The 14,790-nt window shown below is 40.5% G+C and overlaps 1 protein-coding gene across 2 annotated transcripts in view; it reads right to left on the reverse strand.

Moving 5' to 3' along the window:
* Positions 1 to 1,445: 1,445 nt before the first annotated feature.
* LOC131104474 (beta-1,3-galactosyltransferase 1-like) overlaps positions 1,446 to 14,790 on the reverse strand; it is an 82,288-nt gene continuing 68,943 nt past the window's right edge. For both annotated transcript variants that reach the window (XM_058051701.2, XM_058051700.2), the window contains one exon: positions 1,446 to 3,005. In XM_058051701.2, coding sequence (XP_057907684.2) covers positions 1,782 to 2,768 — 987 coding nt within the window. In that variant the 5' untranslated portion in view covers positions 2,769 to 3,005 and the 3' untranslated portion in view covers positions 1,446 to 1,781. The remainder of the gene's footprint in view (positions 3,006 to 14,790) is intronic.

Genomic DNA, 14,790 nt, shown 5'->3' on the forward strand with positions numbered 1-14,790 from the left:
TGAAGTAATAAACCATAATGTTGCCCCATTAAGCGTCCACAACATGTACAAAGCAACAACTGCTGTGTGTGCTTATTTGGAATACAACAACTGGAGAATTGCATCGAGTTCGATTACATTGTCAGCAGCTTGGTTAATAATAATGAAAAAAAACAAAAAAAAACACCTCCAAACAATTGTGCAAAAAACACCTAAATTCCACCATCTTTATAATATTTCATTGTATTAAATGCATTTTTAAAAACAACATATAAATTGTTTGTATTAAAAGTAATACATGCAAATCTAAGGTGTTATAAAATGATTTTATTCAATCTGGCACTTTTTTAGTACACTATTCCACTGCTTTGACACTACATCTGTTTTTTTATGTTCAAGTAATAGAACATATTCTGCTGCACAAGACACAAAACAAATAAGACTCACACAGCAGATTCTTTTTTTAAACTTTGATCAATGATAAGAAAATATGTATGCTTGGATATTTTACATCATACATAGGCAAACGGCTTGTTCATACATGGTTTTTATGTATTTACCCACGACAAGGCATGTTGCTGTACTGCCCTGTTTCCACCAATCAGCTCTGTTTGGTTCATTTACATTTAAAAGTATCGATTCTGTTCCTTATAACCTTTTTTTTGGGTTACCGACGTCAATGGCGTGGTTATATTGGGTATATAAACGGTTGAGTTGTAGTCAGTGGTCAACAGATAAACCTGAAACTCGGTGGAAACATGGCTTTCGTAGAACTAAATATGCATAATTAACATTCATTTTAAATCAACCCAAATGCTTTTGCACTTATTTTTGAGGTTCCTTATAACCTTTTTTTTTGGGTTACCGACATCAATGGCATGGTTATATGGGTATATAAACGGTTGAGTTGTAGTCAGTGTTCAACAGATAAACCTGAAACTCGGTGGAAACATGGCTTTAGAACTAAATACAGTAAAGTCTCGTTATATTGATATTGTCGGGAGTCGGAAAAAATATCGATATAACCGGACTGTCGATATATCCGATCCTGCGCCGAACTGCATTAAAAGTGGGCAATAATGCACTCGACATTGTTCTATAGTATAGAACAATGTCGAGCAGCTTAAATCAATCTTTGCTTAAGGATTTCAATACCAATACCAATATGCGCTCTGGTGGTGGAAGTGTGAAAAATAAAGTTAACTGGAAGCAGCCGTTCGCCGTGTTCTTTTTTGGTATTGAAATCCTTAAGCAAAGATTGATTTAAGCTGCTTTGTATCGATATAAGCAGACCAAATTGGCTGGCGGGAGATGAAAAGGGCATCGTAGTAACCGGATTATCATAATAACCGGGTATCGTACTAACAGAACTAATTATATCATAAAAGACTAGAAATTTGCCGGGAAATGAAAATAGTATCGTAATAAGCAGTAATTCGTTATAACCGATATCAATATAACGATACTTTACTGTATGCATAATTAACATTCATTTTAAATCAACCCAAATGCTTTTGCACTTATTTTTAAAAAGTGTCTTTATACCATAAGGTCATAACACTGTAAATAATGTGTGTGAATATTGTATATATACTTGAAATGAAGGAGGATACAGACAAGCACGTTTTGGTTTGTGCTAATAAAACCTCGGGCAAAGCAATCAGCTTTTGGACAAAACACTGAATGGTCCGTCAATACTCGGCTTTGTGCCGTACAATATTTGCCCGCGTTGGAAAAAGCAGCACAGCGAAGGTCAATCAATAGCACCTTGACTCACGGAGTCGTGCTAATGCAGATTCCTGCTAACATTTAAGGTGCTTCTTGCTGGTCATGTCGTTCCAAATACGGTGCATCTCTTCCGGGGAGATCTGGTGGACGGTGACCACTCGGCGGTAGCGGCACAGGCTGTAAGCCATTTTCCAGTGGTTGAAACCGCTGTTCTGGAAGGGGTGGATACCTAGCTTACGCAGGCACACCCCCACGTAAACGTCCTCCAGGTGCAGCAGCCTGGTGTGCAGTGAGGTTTGGTATATGAGCTCGGCTACATCTGCGGAGAAGATGTAGCCAGTTCCCGAACAAAACGGCGGGTACTTGCTGTCCGGGTATAAATCTCTCGGCATGTACCACTTGCTCCGCATGTCTCTGATTGGTCCACCGTTGATGACATAACCAGTGAAATATCTCCTCCGGGGCTTTGTGGTGGGCTTCAGTAGGTTGTAGATGAGGTTCTCCATGTTGACAAAGATGTCACTGTCCGTCTTGAGAACATACTGGGCTTTGGAGCAATAGGTGGCCACCCAACGCATACCCATGAGCGTCTTCAGCGTCAGATTGTGGTACGAGTCAATGAAATCTTCAACTACGACGTCATGAAAGATCTGGCTTTCCTGTTCGACCATCTGGTTGAGGACGCCATCGGTGCTGCGCCCTAACAAGAACAACGTCACAACACGTACATCCGGAAAAGTGCTTTCATCGCCCCACGTTTCTCTGATGGCCTGGCGTGCGTCGAATTCCTTGTGAGTGGTGCTTATAAGGATGACAAGGAACGGCGGTTCGGATTGGCACTTCCTGTCTTCATTGATGATGTAGCCGAAGTCGTGCGGATTAAGCGACCGCGTGCGGTAGTTGCTGAAAGTGGTGTTCTTGTTCAGCTTGGGCGACTTGCGTATGGGAATATTCATCTGGCCCACATAGGACGTGGACGGGCGGGACACACTCAGGTACCACAGAGCGCTGGCCCAGCAAACCACAGTCAGCAAATACAAACAGGAGACCTTAGAAGGCATCTCTGTTCACGTTTGGTGGATTTACCAGCGCTGGCAGCATCCAAAACACAGACACCGCTCCTCCATGGGTACGGCTTGAGGCTGCCCCCGACCCCCTCGCAGGAGGCATCAATTCTAAACAACGGACTCTTTTACTACCTGGTGCTGGGACTGAAAAGAAACGTTGCAGGGATTTCTTATCATGGCCGAGGTCTTACTGCGTCCCATTACTCCTCACAACACCCAGGCTGCCGGCATCTAGAATCAGATAGGAAAAACAGGCAGTCAGCGGCAACCAAATCTGTAACAATATAATACAAGCAATGACACTTTTTTTTTTCGACCTGTGATTACGTGCTCTGCGGTGGAAAGAAATGGAAATCTCTCCACGACCAGCTGATTTGCATCAACTCCAACCTCCGTACTTAAGACTTAAGGCAGTTGGCAAAAAGAACGTCTCTAATAGGGCAAATGATTATTATTCCTCCAGTCCCCTGGTCTCGTTTAAACCATCCCAGTCCACGTCTCACATCTTCACTACCTCGCTTCCACACCTCAAAGTCAGATTGCACCGAGCATGTGGACATGCTTTAATTAGACGCCGCTTCATTAGTCGGACTGGCGCTGCAGTGGTAATTTTAGCAACTTTTAGAATCACAGCTCTAATTGGACACATTGCCAGACCCCCCCCCCCCCCTGTATTAAAGGGGCTAAATATAAAATAGATAACTTAATTATTCTAGTCAACTAAAATACATGTAAGGCATTCAAAATACACGTTCAAAGATGAATGAGATGTAGTATTCTACACTCGTCAATAGGTGTCACTGTAACCATCATCAGCTTTTCATTAACTCACAACAGGAACAATAATCCCACTTGAACATCCTTAAACATAAAAAGGGCTACTTTTGAAACCCTGACATCACTTCCTGTCCACCTGCCACTCAGCTCCCCTGGGGAACACATTTATAGTAACACACCCAAGCACAAGTCTTAAATGGCTTGTTTATATGACCAAAAGGAGTAGGAAGAAGCAAAGCTTATTAAATCCTACCCCTCCATCTGGTACTTTTACAATCAGTAACTGTTACATTTGTTCACTTCCTGCTTTCCATAATACAGTTTAAGGTTTTTTTTTGTTTTTATTTTTTTTTTAATTTTTGTTGTTGTTTTTTTTTAAATCTATATTCTAATCTATATTTTTTAATATCTACTATATTGTGTAATACAAGTGTAAAGGTGACTATAGGGGTGTTAGTTCATCTCTAGGGGGCTCTAATAAAGTTAAAACTTGCTCTAAATTGAAAATATTCAATTTACAAATAAGGAATCCTTAATTCACTTGTGCTGCACGGAAACAGAGTGGTTAGCGCCAGGCCTCACAGCTAAAAAACCTGAGTTCAATTCCACCCTCGGCGATCTCTGTGTGGAGTTTGCATGTTCTCCCCGTGCATGCGTGGGTTTTCTCCAGGTACTCCGGTTTCCTCCCACATTCCAAAAACATGCTAGGTTAATTGGTGACTCCAAATTTTCCATAGGTATGAATGTGAGTGTGAATGGTTGTTTGTCTATATGTGCCCTGTGATTGGATAGGCTCTAGCACCCCTGCGACCCTTGTGAGGATAAGCGATGAATGAATAAATGAATGATACTTATCACGGTCGGGCCTGGAAGCAATAAAGGAGGGATTACTGTACTCATTTTTGGTTAAAAACACTTCAAACGCAAACAAAAACCTATTTTCTCAGCGACAGCACGAGGCAGCTTCTGAACTTGTGGGACACAAGACAGAAAACTATATTTGATGATGTACAAAAAAAGCATAAAGATCCTATTAGGGATCCTGCGTGTGTGAAATGAGCAAAGATGCTGCTAGCGTGCTGCTGGAAGATGGCAGGGCTGAGATAAAAGTAGCTCGTCATTTCATCAGGCTCAGGAATTTGCCATGTCTTGTGGGGGCTTGGAGCTTCTTTTCATCAGGACTTTTATGCTATTCCACCCCCCCCCCCCCACCCTTCTTTTTGCTATCTCCCTTTGCCCCCATCCCGGCTCTCCTTTTCTCTCTGAAGCATAGTCTTCAATCTCACGGCCCAGCAGCATTCATCTCATCAGGGCTGCTTTTCCACACCTCCTCGTCATCTTCTCAATCACTCGCTCATTCAACACACCACTTGGTGCTTGAGCTGTCTTTATGTCTTTCACCACCTCTCGCTCCATCTTTATCTCAATCTCGCTCTCGTTGTTTTTTTGCCAGTTTGCCATTCCATTTCACACACTCAACTCATTCCTTGTTTTTGCTCCCTTTGGAGTCCGCCAGCTCAGAAATTTTACTCTCACTTATTGACACGAGTCTTTTCAGACAATCCCAATCTCCACTTCCTGCAACGATTCCCCCCACGACAGAATGGCTAAATCATTATGTTTATCTTCTTTCTTTGACCTTGCTTCCTCTCACTCCGCTCCTCCGGTATGTAAATTTCTTCCAAACCTGGCATTACTTTCGTCCTCCAAAATGATTATGCGCTAAGCACTTGTCAAGAGACCAGAATAGCTGATATCCTCCAGTCGTGTCATGACTGGACAAACACATTTCCAAAAGAACATGAGGACAAGCAAACGCCACACAGCGGCGATTCGAACCCAAGTCTTCCCGATCTCCTGAGTGTGTCGCCAACATGTTAACCACTCATCCACCGTGCTGCCATGCCAGTAGAGCAGGGGTCTCAAACTCAATTTACGTGGGGGCCACTGGAGCTAGGGTCTGGGTGAGACTGGGCCGCATCAGGTTTTCAAAAAAAAAAAAAAAAACCCAAAAAAAACATATTTATTAAAAATAAAAAATTCACCTTGGTTCCAATTTTCTACAAGAAAAGCTCTGATAAAACATTCCACTGTTCTAAAATATCTTACTTTTTATTTTTCAACACAAAATAAGATGAAAAATAAATAAACAAATCAAGAATAAAGAAAATCAATCAATCAGTAATAAATAAATATAATAATAATAATAATAAAATGGCAAATAATAAAAACTTAAGAAACCACATATAGTTGGTGGGTAGACAAATTATTTTTTCAGATTAAAATGAACAAAGCATTATTAGAGCCCTGTAGACATGACAAAACACGACTATAGTCACATTTATACTCTTTTTATTTACAACATATTGCGCAACTGCAGGGTCTTGAGACACATGCTAACTCGCAAACTAGAGAGCTAGCAACCTAAACGGTAGCCTTCAAGCTATTTCCTTTAAACTTAAATAGCCAAAAACTTACCACTTCCACACGGATAGGGAGGATAACTATTAACAGTTATTTAACCTTTAACATGAACATTAATCAAACGTAATAATTTTTTCTGGGTACATGATACCATACAGCATCCATATCAAACTTGCGCGGGCTGCACTAACATTAAACTTTCATATCAAGGCGGGCCACGTGTTTGAGGCCCCTGCAGTAGAGTGAAGGATGAGAAATGAACCATTAAGAGCAGAATTGTTTGGAACGTAAAGCCCTTCTCTGCATAACTCTTGGAAGTCAATTTAGCAAGCTCACGCTGAGCCCTGCTGCAGTGGCAGCTGCTCCATTACGCTTCACGCTGAAGGAAGACGCCACATGATCACTTCGGTGTGTCGGTATGCACATTTGTAGAATACAAGGGGCATCAACATACTAAAAACGGAAGCAAACATTAACGCCCGCCATGCCTAAAATTCCCCCTTTCTCTGTAATCTCGGGACCGGCTTTATTTCACTGAAATTAGGAGTCACCCAGCAGCCTGGGGGGGCACCTCCATTAGCAATGAGTCTTGTAAACTAAGTGGCCGACGCCTACAACTAAGGCTTAAGTGAAATATATTGAATATTTAAAAAGACAAAGCTCTGAAATCTAATTGGAGTAAGCTGAGACTTTTTTTTTCTAGTATCCAAAGCAGAATGTTGCTGAACTGAAATTGCAATCTCTTTTGATGGAATGAAAAGAGCAATAATGATTTCTGGTAATGTTTTATCTTCCATAAATGTTCCACCAGCATGTTTCCCTGATAAAGCCTTCAGGGAAGATCACTTCTCTGTTGATCTCTGCTTGATACGTTCTCACAACCAGCAGAGATCTTTACAAGGATCTTCTATTCTATGTCTTACATAGAATATCTTACATTTTTGAAGTACAATGATGATAAAATGACTTTTGGATAACATTTGGTCTTTTCTTGTTTGATGAGATACTGTAGTTTCCAGTGTATCATTTTGTGTACGTTATTATAAAACCTTTAAAAAAAAGGGTTTTAAATAAAGTTCCCAAAATAATATCCCCTTTACATAAAATTTGATGTAATTATCATTGTAGCTACACATCGAATCATTTACCACAAAGAGATTTCCCCTTACTTATTATAGATAAAGATTTATTTCCATCTGCGATTAAATGCGATTAATTGTGAGTTAACTATGGACAAAAAATGCAATTAATCATGATCAAATATTTTAATTGATTGACAGCCCTAATTAAAACCCATATTTAGACGGTCGTACACAGGTTTTCTAAGCTCTAAATACAAAATATATTGAATATATAAACATGACATCCTACTTTGCAGAGCTCCACTTATCAGGGTCAGGTCTGGATCCAATTAACAGCGATAAACGAGGGATTACAGTTATTGCATCCTGTAAAATGATTTACAATTGATGTTGATGTGCTGTTTGCAAATAAACACCCAATTTCTGCTCCACAGATAATATTGATGAAGTAAAGGAACATCCAATAATGATCGTTGCTGCCCAATCAAGAAGCTGGACCATAGATATGGGGCCAAATGACTCCACATGAAAAAAACATTAATTTAGTACTGATATAAAAATGTCACTATTTTCCATGAATTTACAATTGATTGATTGAACACACTGGACAAGTGATTAGCATGCATGCCACACAGCTAAAAGACCCAAGTTCGATTCCAGCCTCAGCCATCTCTGTGTGGAGTTTGCATGTTCTCCCCGTGCATGAATATTCATGAACGTCTCCTTTTGTGTGGGAGTTAAACCCACTAAATGCTTTGTGGTTTGACCATTAGAGCTTATATTGAATCCCTCCGTGAAATGGGGGGTGATAAAACTCCTTCTGAGGCCCCGCCCCACTGACCTGACAAATGAAGTATTAACACGATTGAATAATTAGTAATATTTGCACTTCATTCTCATGATGACATAAAATGCTCTTGGGGTATTTTTGGTTATTTGAAGGTTCCCACATGTTTTTGACATTTGCGGATAATGGCTCTCACTGTAGTTTGCTGGAGTCCCAAAGCTTTAGAAATGGCATTATAACCCTTTCCAGACCCTCAATTGATCTGAGTTATTTTAACAGTATTAAATTGTGTTTTCGGGGATGCACGGCGGGCGAATGGTTAGCGTGCAGACCTCACAGCTAGGAGACCCGAGTTCAATTCCACCCTCGGCCATCTCTGTGTGGAGTTTGCATGTTCTCCCCGTGCATGCGTGGGTTTCCTCCGGGTACTCCGGTTTCCTCCTACATTCCAAAAACATGCTAGGTTAATTAGCGACTCCAAATTGTCCATAGGTATGAATGTGAGTGTGAATGGTTGTTTGTCTATATGTGCCATGTGATTGGCTGGGATGGGCTCCAGAGCCCTCCGCCGCCCTCGTGATGATAAGCGGTAGAAAATGAATGAACGAATCATTGAAGACCGCAAAAAGTAATCAGTTTTAGAGTGCACCTCCATTTTAAAGTCCAGTGGTTGACGTCATATCCTAAATCATCACCAAGCTCTTTTCGGTTTCTGCAGCACAGCCCAACATGGCCTTTCCTCTCGGCAATGAACAATAGAATTTGAGCCCAGATGCCCTTTTGCTTGCAGTTGTAATAAACTATAAACTAGCTGGTTGTTGGTGGTGACATTTACAGCAAAATGTTCACACTAATAATATATTTATTGTACATGCAAACTGGACATGCTTGTGTGGCGCAGCTTCACAATTAAATTGTGTAACTGATAAAAGGCACAGGAAATACAAAGTGCACTGCCATTATTTGTGACTGCTTTTATGTCTTTTTTGAGTACTGAAACATGCAGCAACCCCAATGAGGTTCTGGATGAAAAGCTGCAGGCCAAAGGCGGCAACATTAACTTTAGAAAAAACAAGCAACAATCCCTTTTCAGTGATGACTTTGTGTAAAGCCTCTGGCTCTCCCGTATAATTGAGTAAAAGCTTATTTCTCATCATTATTGGACAATGTTGTTTTTCTTCTTCACGGTATTAATAGGACCACTTTAGAATTGAATGAGATCGTATAAAACAACTTTGTGCTGTCCCATCTGCTATGTACAATACCTGTAAGTGTTATTTCAGGCAAAATATAACTGATGGCAGCAGTCATTCTCACAACAAAGGTAACATTAACGATGTAATACTTGAAGCTGCTCAATATGCTGACAAGAGAAAACTTTTTTTTTTTTTTTTCAAAAAAGTAACTTCTCCATCTGTGTAAATAAGCGTTCATAATTCATAAATCATCACCTCCCAGGTGTGGCATACCAAGATCCTGATTAGATAGCATGATTATTACACAGATGTGCCTTAAGGCGGTCACAATAAATCACTGTGCATTCAAAATGCCATCAATAAAATGCACCTGTGTTGTGGATGGATGGCCCCATGGTGACAGTGGGATTATGGTATGGGTAGGCCTATGTGATGGACAAGGTACACAGGTCTTTTTGGAATGCACAGAGATACCATGACATGACCTTGAAGCCCATTGTTATGCCATTCATTAGCGATCATCACCTTATTTTGCAGCATGATAATGCATGACCCTGTGTTGTAAGAATCACAATTCCTGAAAACATCCCAGTTCTTGGGTTCACTACGGACAAGCATAGTGGACATGTCACCCGATGCCCTCGATCGGTGGGGTTAGGTTACACATTAAAGGGAAATTTTAACACATGCACATGCATGCATGTAAGAGTGCGCACACAGTTCAGTTGCAAATGTGAAAATTGTAAAGCGTTCATGGTGTTTTATTGGTTAAAAAAAAAGCCTATTTTCATATAAACCATCTACTTTTTGTGTTTTTGTGGCTAAATATATATGGCAAAATTGGTGTCAATGTGAATGTTTGAAATGTACCGTATTTTCTGGACTAAAAGACTAAAAGTGGCACTTTTTTTCATAGGTTGGCTGTTCCTGCAACTTATACTCCAGAGCGACTTATAAATGAAAAACTGTTTATGTTACATAAACACTGGACACCTTTTCTGTTCATGTTTATTTTTTGTGCAGCTGAATAACCATTGTGTTAGCATATCTTACTCAACCTCTTCTCTATTCTTGTTATTGTTTATTGTTAGAAGTTTATAGGTTATAAAATAAATTACCTGCAAAAAATGCGACTTATACTCCAGTGCGTCTTATGTATGTTTTTTTCTACCTAATTATGCATTTTTGGCATTATGCGAGTTATACTCCGGAGCGACTTATAGTCCAGAAAATACGGTATCTTTTCACAAAAAGCCTTTTTTCCTCACTGTTTTTGTTGAGAACTGATAGATTGCTGAAACCGACCTATGGTCTACTGCTGATTATTAAAGAATGGAAAATGGTAGAATCAAACTACTGATGAAAGATGAGAGTCTAATCTTTCTTTTGGTATATATCATGTCTATATAGTCCCAGAACATAATATTCTGTGTGCTGTGAAAAATGGCCTCTTAGTAAAAATAAAAGGCAGACCTAACCTATTGTTTCCCTTAATTAGGCATTTACAAGCATACCAATGGCTAAATCAACTAAAGTACAAATACCAGGCATTAAGAAGAATTAAAATTGTGAATGTAGTATTCTACATCAGTCAACAGGTGTCAGTAATGTCAGTAATAGATCGGTGAACCAAGCACCAGACTTGATCAAGCTTTCATTGCAGGTTTAAATTAGCTTACAACACAGTAATAACAAAACAATCATCATAATAATAATGAATGGTTATTTGTTTATGATTGGCTGGCAACCAGTCCAGGGTGTACCCCGCCTCTTGCCCGAAGACAGCTGGGATAGGCTCCAGAATGCCCGCGACCCTCACGAGTTTAAAGCGGTAGAAAATGAATGAATAATCATAAATAATAACAACATGGGCGACAAGCCACTGAAACCCTGAAGTCACTTCCTGTCTTCCACACATTTACTGCAACGCACACAAGCATGAGTTCTATTTATGTCTTAAATAGCTTATTTTCTCTAATTATATGTACTAAAGGGGGTAATACAAGTGTAAAGATGACTATGTGGGTGTTATTTCCTGTCTAGAGGGCTCTAATAATGATACTAAACCCTATTTTGAATATCGTGAACAGGTTTTCTGTGCTATAAATACTAAATGTTTCTTCTATAAAGAAGGAATCCCACTTTGTGGAAATTCATTCATCACGGTCAGGTCTGGAACTAATTAATAGCGATAAATGAGGGATTACTGTATAGATAGTAATGAATATCGCAGCACACAATTCATAGACAATGGGCCATATTCAGCGCACAATAGTGATTAATCACTTGAAATGGCACATTACAGAAATCAATTATAGATTTTGCCATCATTCCAAGTGTTCTGCTCGATTGTCACTGTGATCAGGTGACCTCAATAAGTCGGGAAAAAAGCTTAACGGCGGAGACAAGAGATGTGGGAGGTTCAGCCTTGTCTCATGTTGCCCCACATAATTGATTGCAGTCATTAGCACAGTGTGGAGTGACCTTGCTCAGGGGGGGCTGATGATGCCGCATGCACATAAGAGGGAGGAACAGAGAGGTGTTTGGATAGATTGTAACGTCTATGCCATTTGGTGCATACCGTGCACGAGCGTGGAGGACAGACGCATCAGAGGGTAAATAAATCATGCGGTGAACTCCAGGCTGACATCTTACAACCACACTGCCTGGTTCAATATTGCAGATTTAATGACTGGCAGGGGAAAACAGGGGGTTGGGGGGGAATGGGTGGGGGCGTCCATCACTGCAGTTTTCATGGCTTGTGATTTATATAAAGCTGAAAATTTCCACCCAAATACATGATTCTATGTGACCTGTGATTACAGTATGATTCAACAACAACAAAAATAACTCCGGGAGAAAGGGAACTGTTTGTTGTTGTATACGGAAATGTAGAAAATAAGTCACTCTTTCCCAGGCAGTAAGTGGTGGGGTGCGGTGGGGGTATAGGGGGTCACGACCCCCGCAGTAATCAGATCCAACCGATATAATCCCCCGAATATAATCACATCATTCCGATTTAATAAAAATATACATAATCTTGCATTAACATCTTGTTCATTTTCTTTATTTATATCATTTGCAGGCAAAACAGTAGCATGTTTAATCATTCGGTAATGTAACCCCGACACCCCCGCTGAATCCTTGGTATTACCCAACCCAACCAAAACCGTGGAAATATAAAAAGACCACAAAAGTTAATAAAAAAAAAGAGACAAAATGTGACCAAAAAGAGGTAACTTTAGCTGTATTAGCCGTAGTTAGGTGATGATTTGTGGCTGGAATCGCCAGTTTCATGACACCATAACTGTTATATTGAGTGGCACCGTTTTTAAATGATAAAGGAGATGTCCAAATTAGACATAGATATTCTTTATTGTCATTGCACAATAACACAGCAGTGAAATTGCCAACGAAATGTTGCCTGGCTCCCGTGTAATAATAAATTATAAATAATAATCTGGAGAATAAATAGATTTCATCAAATATGTACAGCGTAAACAGTAATTTGTACAAATAATTTAAATAATTTTGAATAAATAAAAATTATTTAAAGTTTTGGTTGTGGCGGCACGGTGGTCGAGTGGTTAGCGTGCAGACCTCACAGATAAGAGGACCAGGGTTCGACTCCACCGTCGGTCATCTCTGTGTGGAGTTTGCATGTTCTCCCCGTGCATGCGTGGGTTTTCTCCAGGTACTCCGGTTTCCTCCCACATTCCAAAAACATGCTAGGTTAATTGGTGACTCCAAATTGTCCATAGGTATGAATGTGAGTGTGAATGGTTGTTTGTCTATATGTGCCCTGTGATTGGCTGGCCACCAGTCCAGGGTGTACCCCGCCTCTCGCCTGAAGACAGCTGGGATAGGCTCCAGCACCCCCCGCGACCCTTGTGAGGAAAAGCAGTGTGAGGAAAACCATGAATGAATGGTTGTGCTTGTGGTTCAAAGTTCAAAATTGAAGAAAAACATAATGGTTTACACATTGTAAATGACAGTAAATAATTAACGTAAACCTTTGTAAAACAATTTGTATATGGATCTAATAGCCCAAGCCTATAATTCCAGGCATTATCTCAGACCCCTGCTGTTAAATTTGGCAAATAGTCAACAGGAGGTTGGAGGAAATACATTGTTTCTGTGTGCAGCGTTTGATCCTCTTTGGCCCAATCTTATGCCAAGTGTTAAAACCATTGTGCCGTGTTCTGAGCATTCAAAGGAGGAATTAATTTGTGAGGAACTTAACAGGAACGGCCAAGCGAGTTAGCATCCTTCCTAATGTGAGGGTATGAGTAAGGAACAATTAAAATGCCATTGTTGTGACACTGGCAGGTATTTGTTTCTTGAATGGGTACAGCTGCCGTTATTACGGAGGATCAGCGCTGCCAGTGGCATAGAAAGCATTACAGGCCATGGGCTGGACACGGTGGGCTTAGTGCAAAGCTTCAGAATGCAAAGCAGATTAGGACTGACAGAGGAAATGGGATATCAATAGCGGGCAACAAATTTGGCAGCTGTACAAAGGGCCTGACGCTCCGTCTCCACTTCAGTGATCATCTGAGCTCGAACCTGACTGGGGCAGATCAGTCGGGAGCCAAGCATCGCTTCTAGAAACTTTACTTCACAGAAGTGATTGTTGCCTCAAAGGGCATCATAATCCACAATAGAAGTTGAAACTAAAGTTGTTTTCTATAAACTTGCAAAAAAAGACTCCCACCCATCAGGTGCTTGGCTCAGTATAAAACAAGTGGAGAATACGGTGGTTAGACGAAGGAGACGGAGCTTAGTCAGCGTGTGTAGACCTACACATTGAATACTAAGCATCTCCATAAATTGGAAATGACAATGTGATCCATGTAGGTAATATATTCCACCGTCCCATTGGCTGGCGCATATGTTACACAATATTCTGGCTCGGTAAGTGGAGACAGGTCCCCCAGTAGGCAGTAGAATTATGGTAATACCACTGGGACAAGACCAGCACCCAAGAATGAATGTGGTTATTACCTTTATGTGATGCTATTTGAAGAGAAGAAGCAAAGTAGGTAGCGCATTTCTGCTAAAGCACAAACTGTAGGGAAGAAAGGGTATTGAACAGTTGAGATTAATAGTGGGGAACATGGCGGTAATAACCTCCATTGATCTGGATGTGGAAGGTCATGGGGCTTTAGTCAGTGGGAAGCTAAAGCAGCCCAGGTCCAGGCACTGTACATCTTTATAGGCATGCTAAATATAACTAACAGCCTTACAGGAAGTATCTGCATGGGGCCAGTTTAGTGCCTTGGAGAAGAACGAGAAGAGAGTGATGAATATTAATAAAATGATTTGATTACCACACTAATCAAACACACAATATGCAGAATAACCTCTGTAAAACTGAGAACGTACGACTATAAATATGTTTAAAGCGTTCCCTGAGGCAATTAAGTTAAATGTACATGGATACAGTCATCGTCTTCCTGATGTTCCTACCGTCGTCCCTCGCTAGATTACAGTTCGAACATAGCTCTCTCACACCATAGTGCTTTTTCCAAAATCATACGTTTTTCCACCTGAACACCCAATCCCAAATTTTAATGTTACATTGATGACATACGACATTGACATTGCATGTCTGATATGACGGACAGAAAAAACTTCTTAGTTTGTCACTTCTTCCCAACTCGCAATTGTCATACAGATTGATATCACACTGATATTGTGTCTCCACTCCGGGTACAGAAGACAGAGTGGGCTGCATCTGTGCTTCAGAA

The sequence above is a fragment of the Doryrhamphus excisus genome, linkage group LG15, assembly GCF_037039965.1.
Source record: "Doryrhamphus excisus strain RoL-2023G ecotype Guam linkage group LG15, RoL_Dexc_Guam_v1.1, whole genome shotgun sequence".
Taxonomy (NCBI): Eukaryota; Metazoa; Chordata; class Actinopteri; order Syngnathiformes; family Syngnathidae; genus Doryrhamphus; species Doryrhamphus excisus.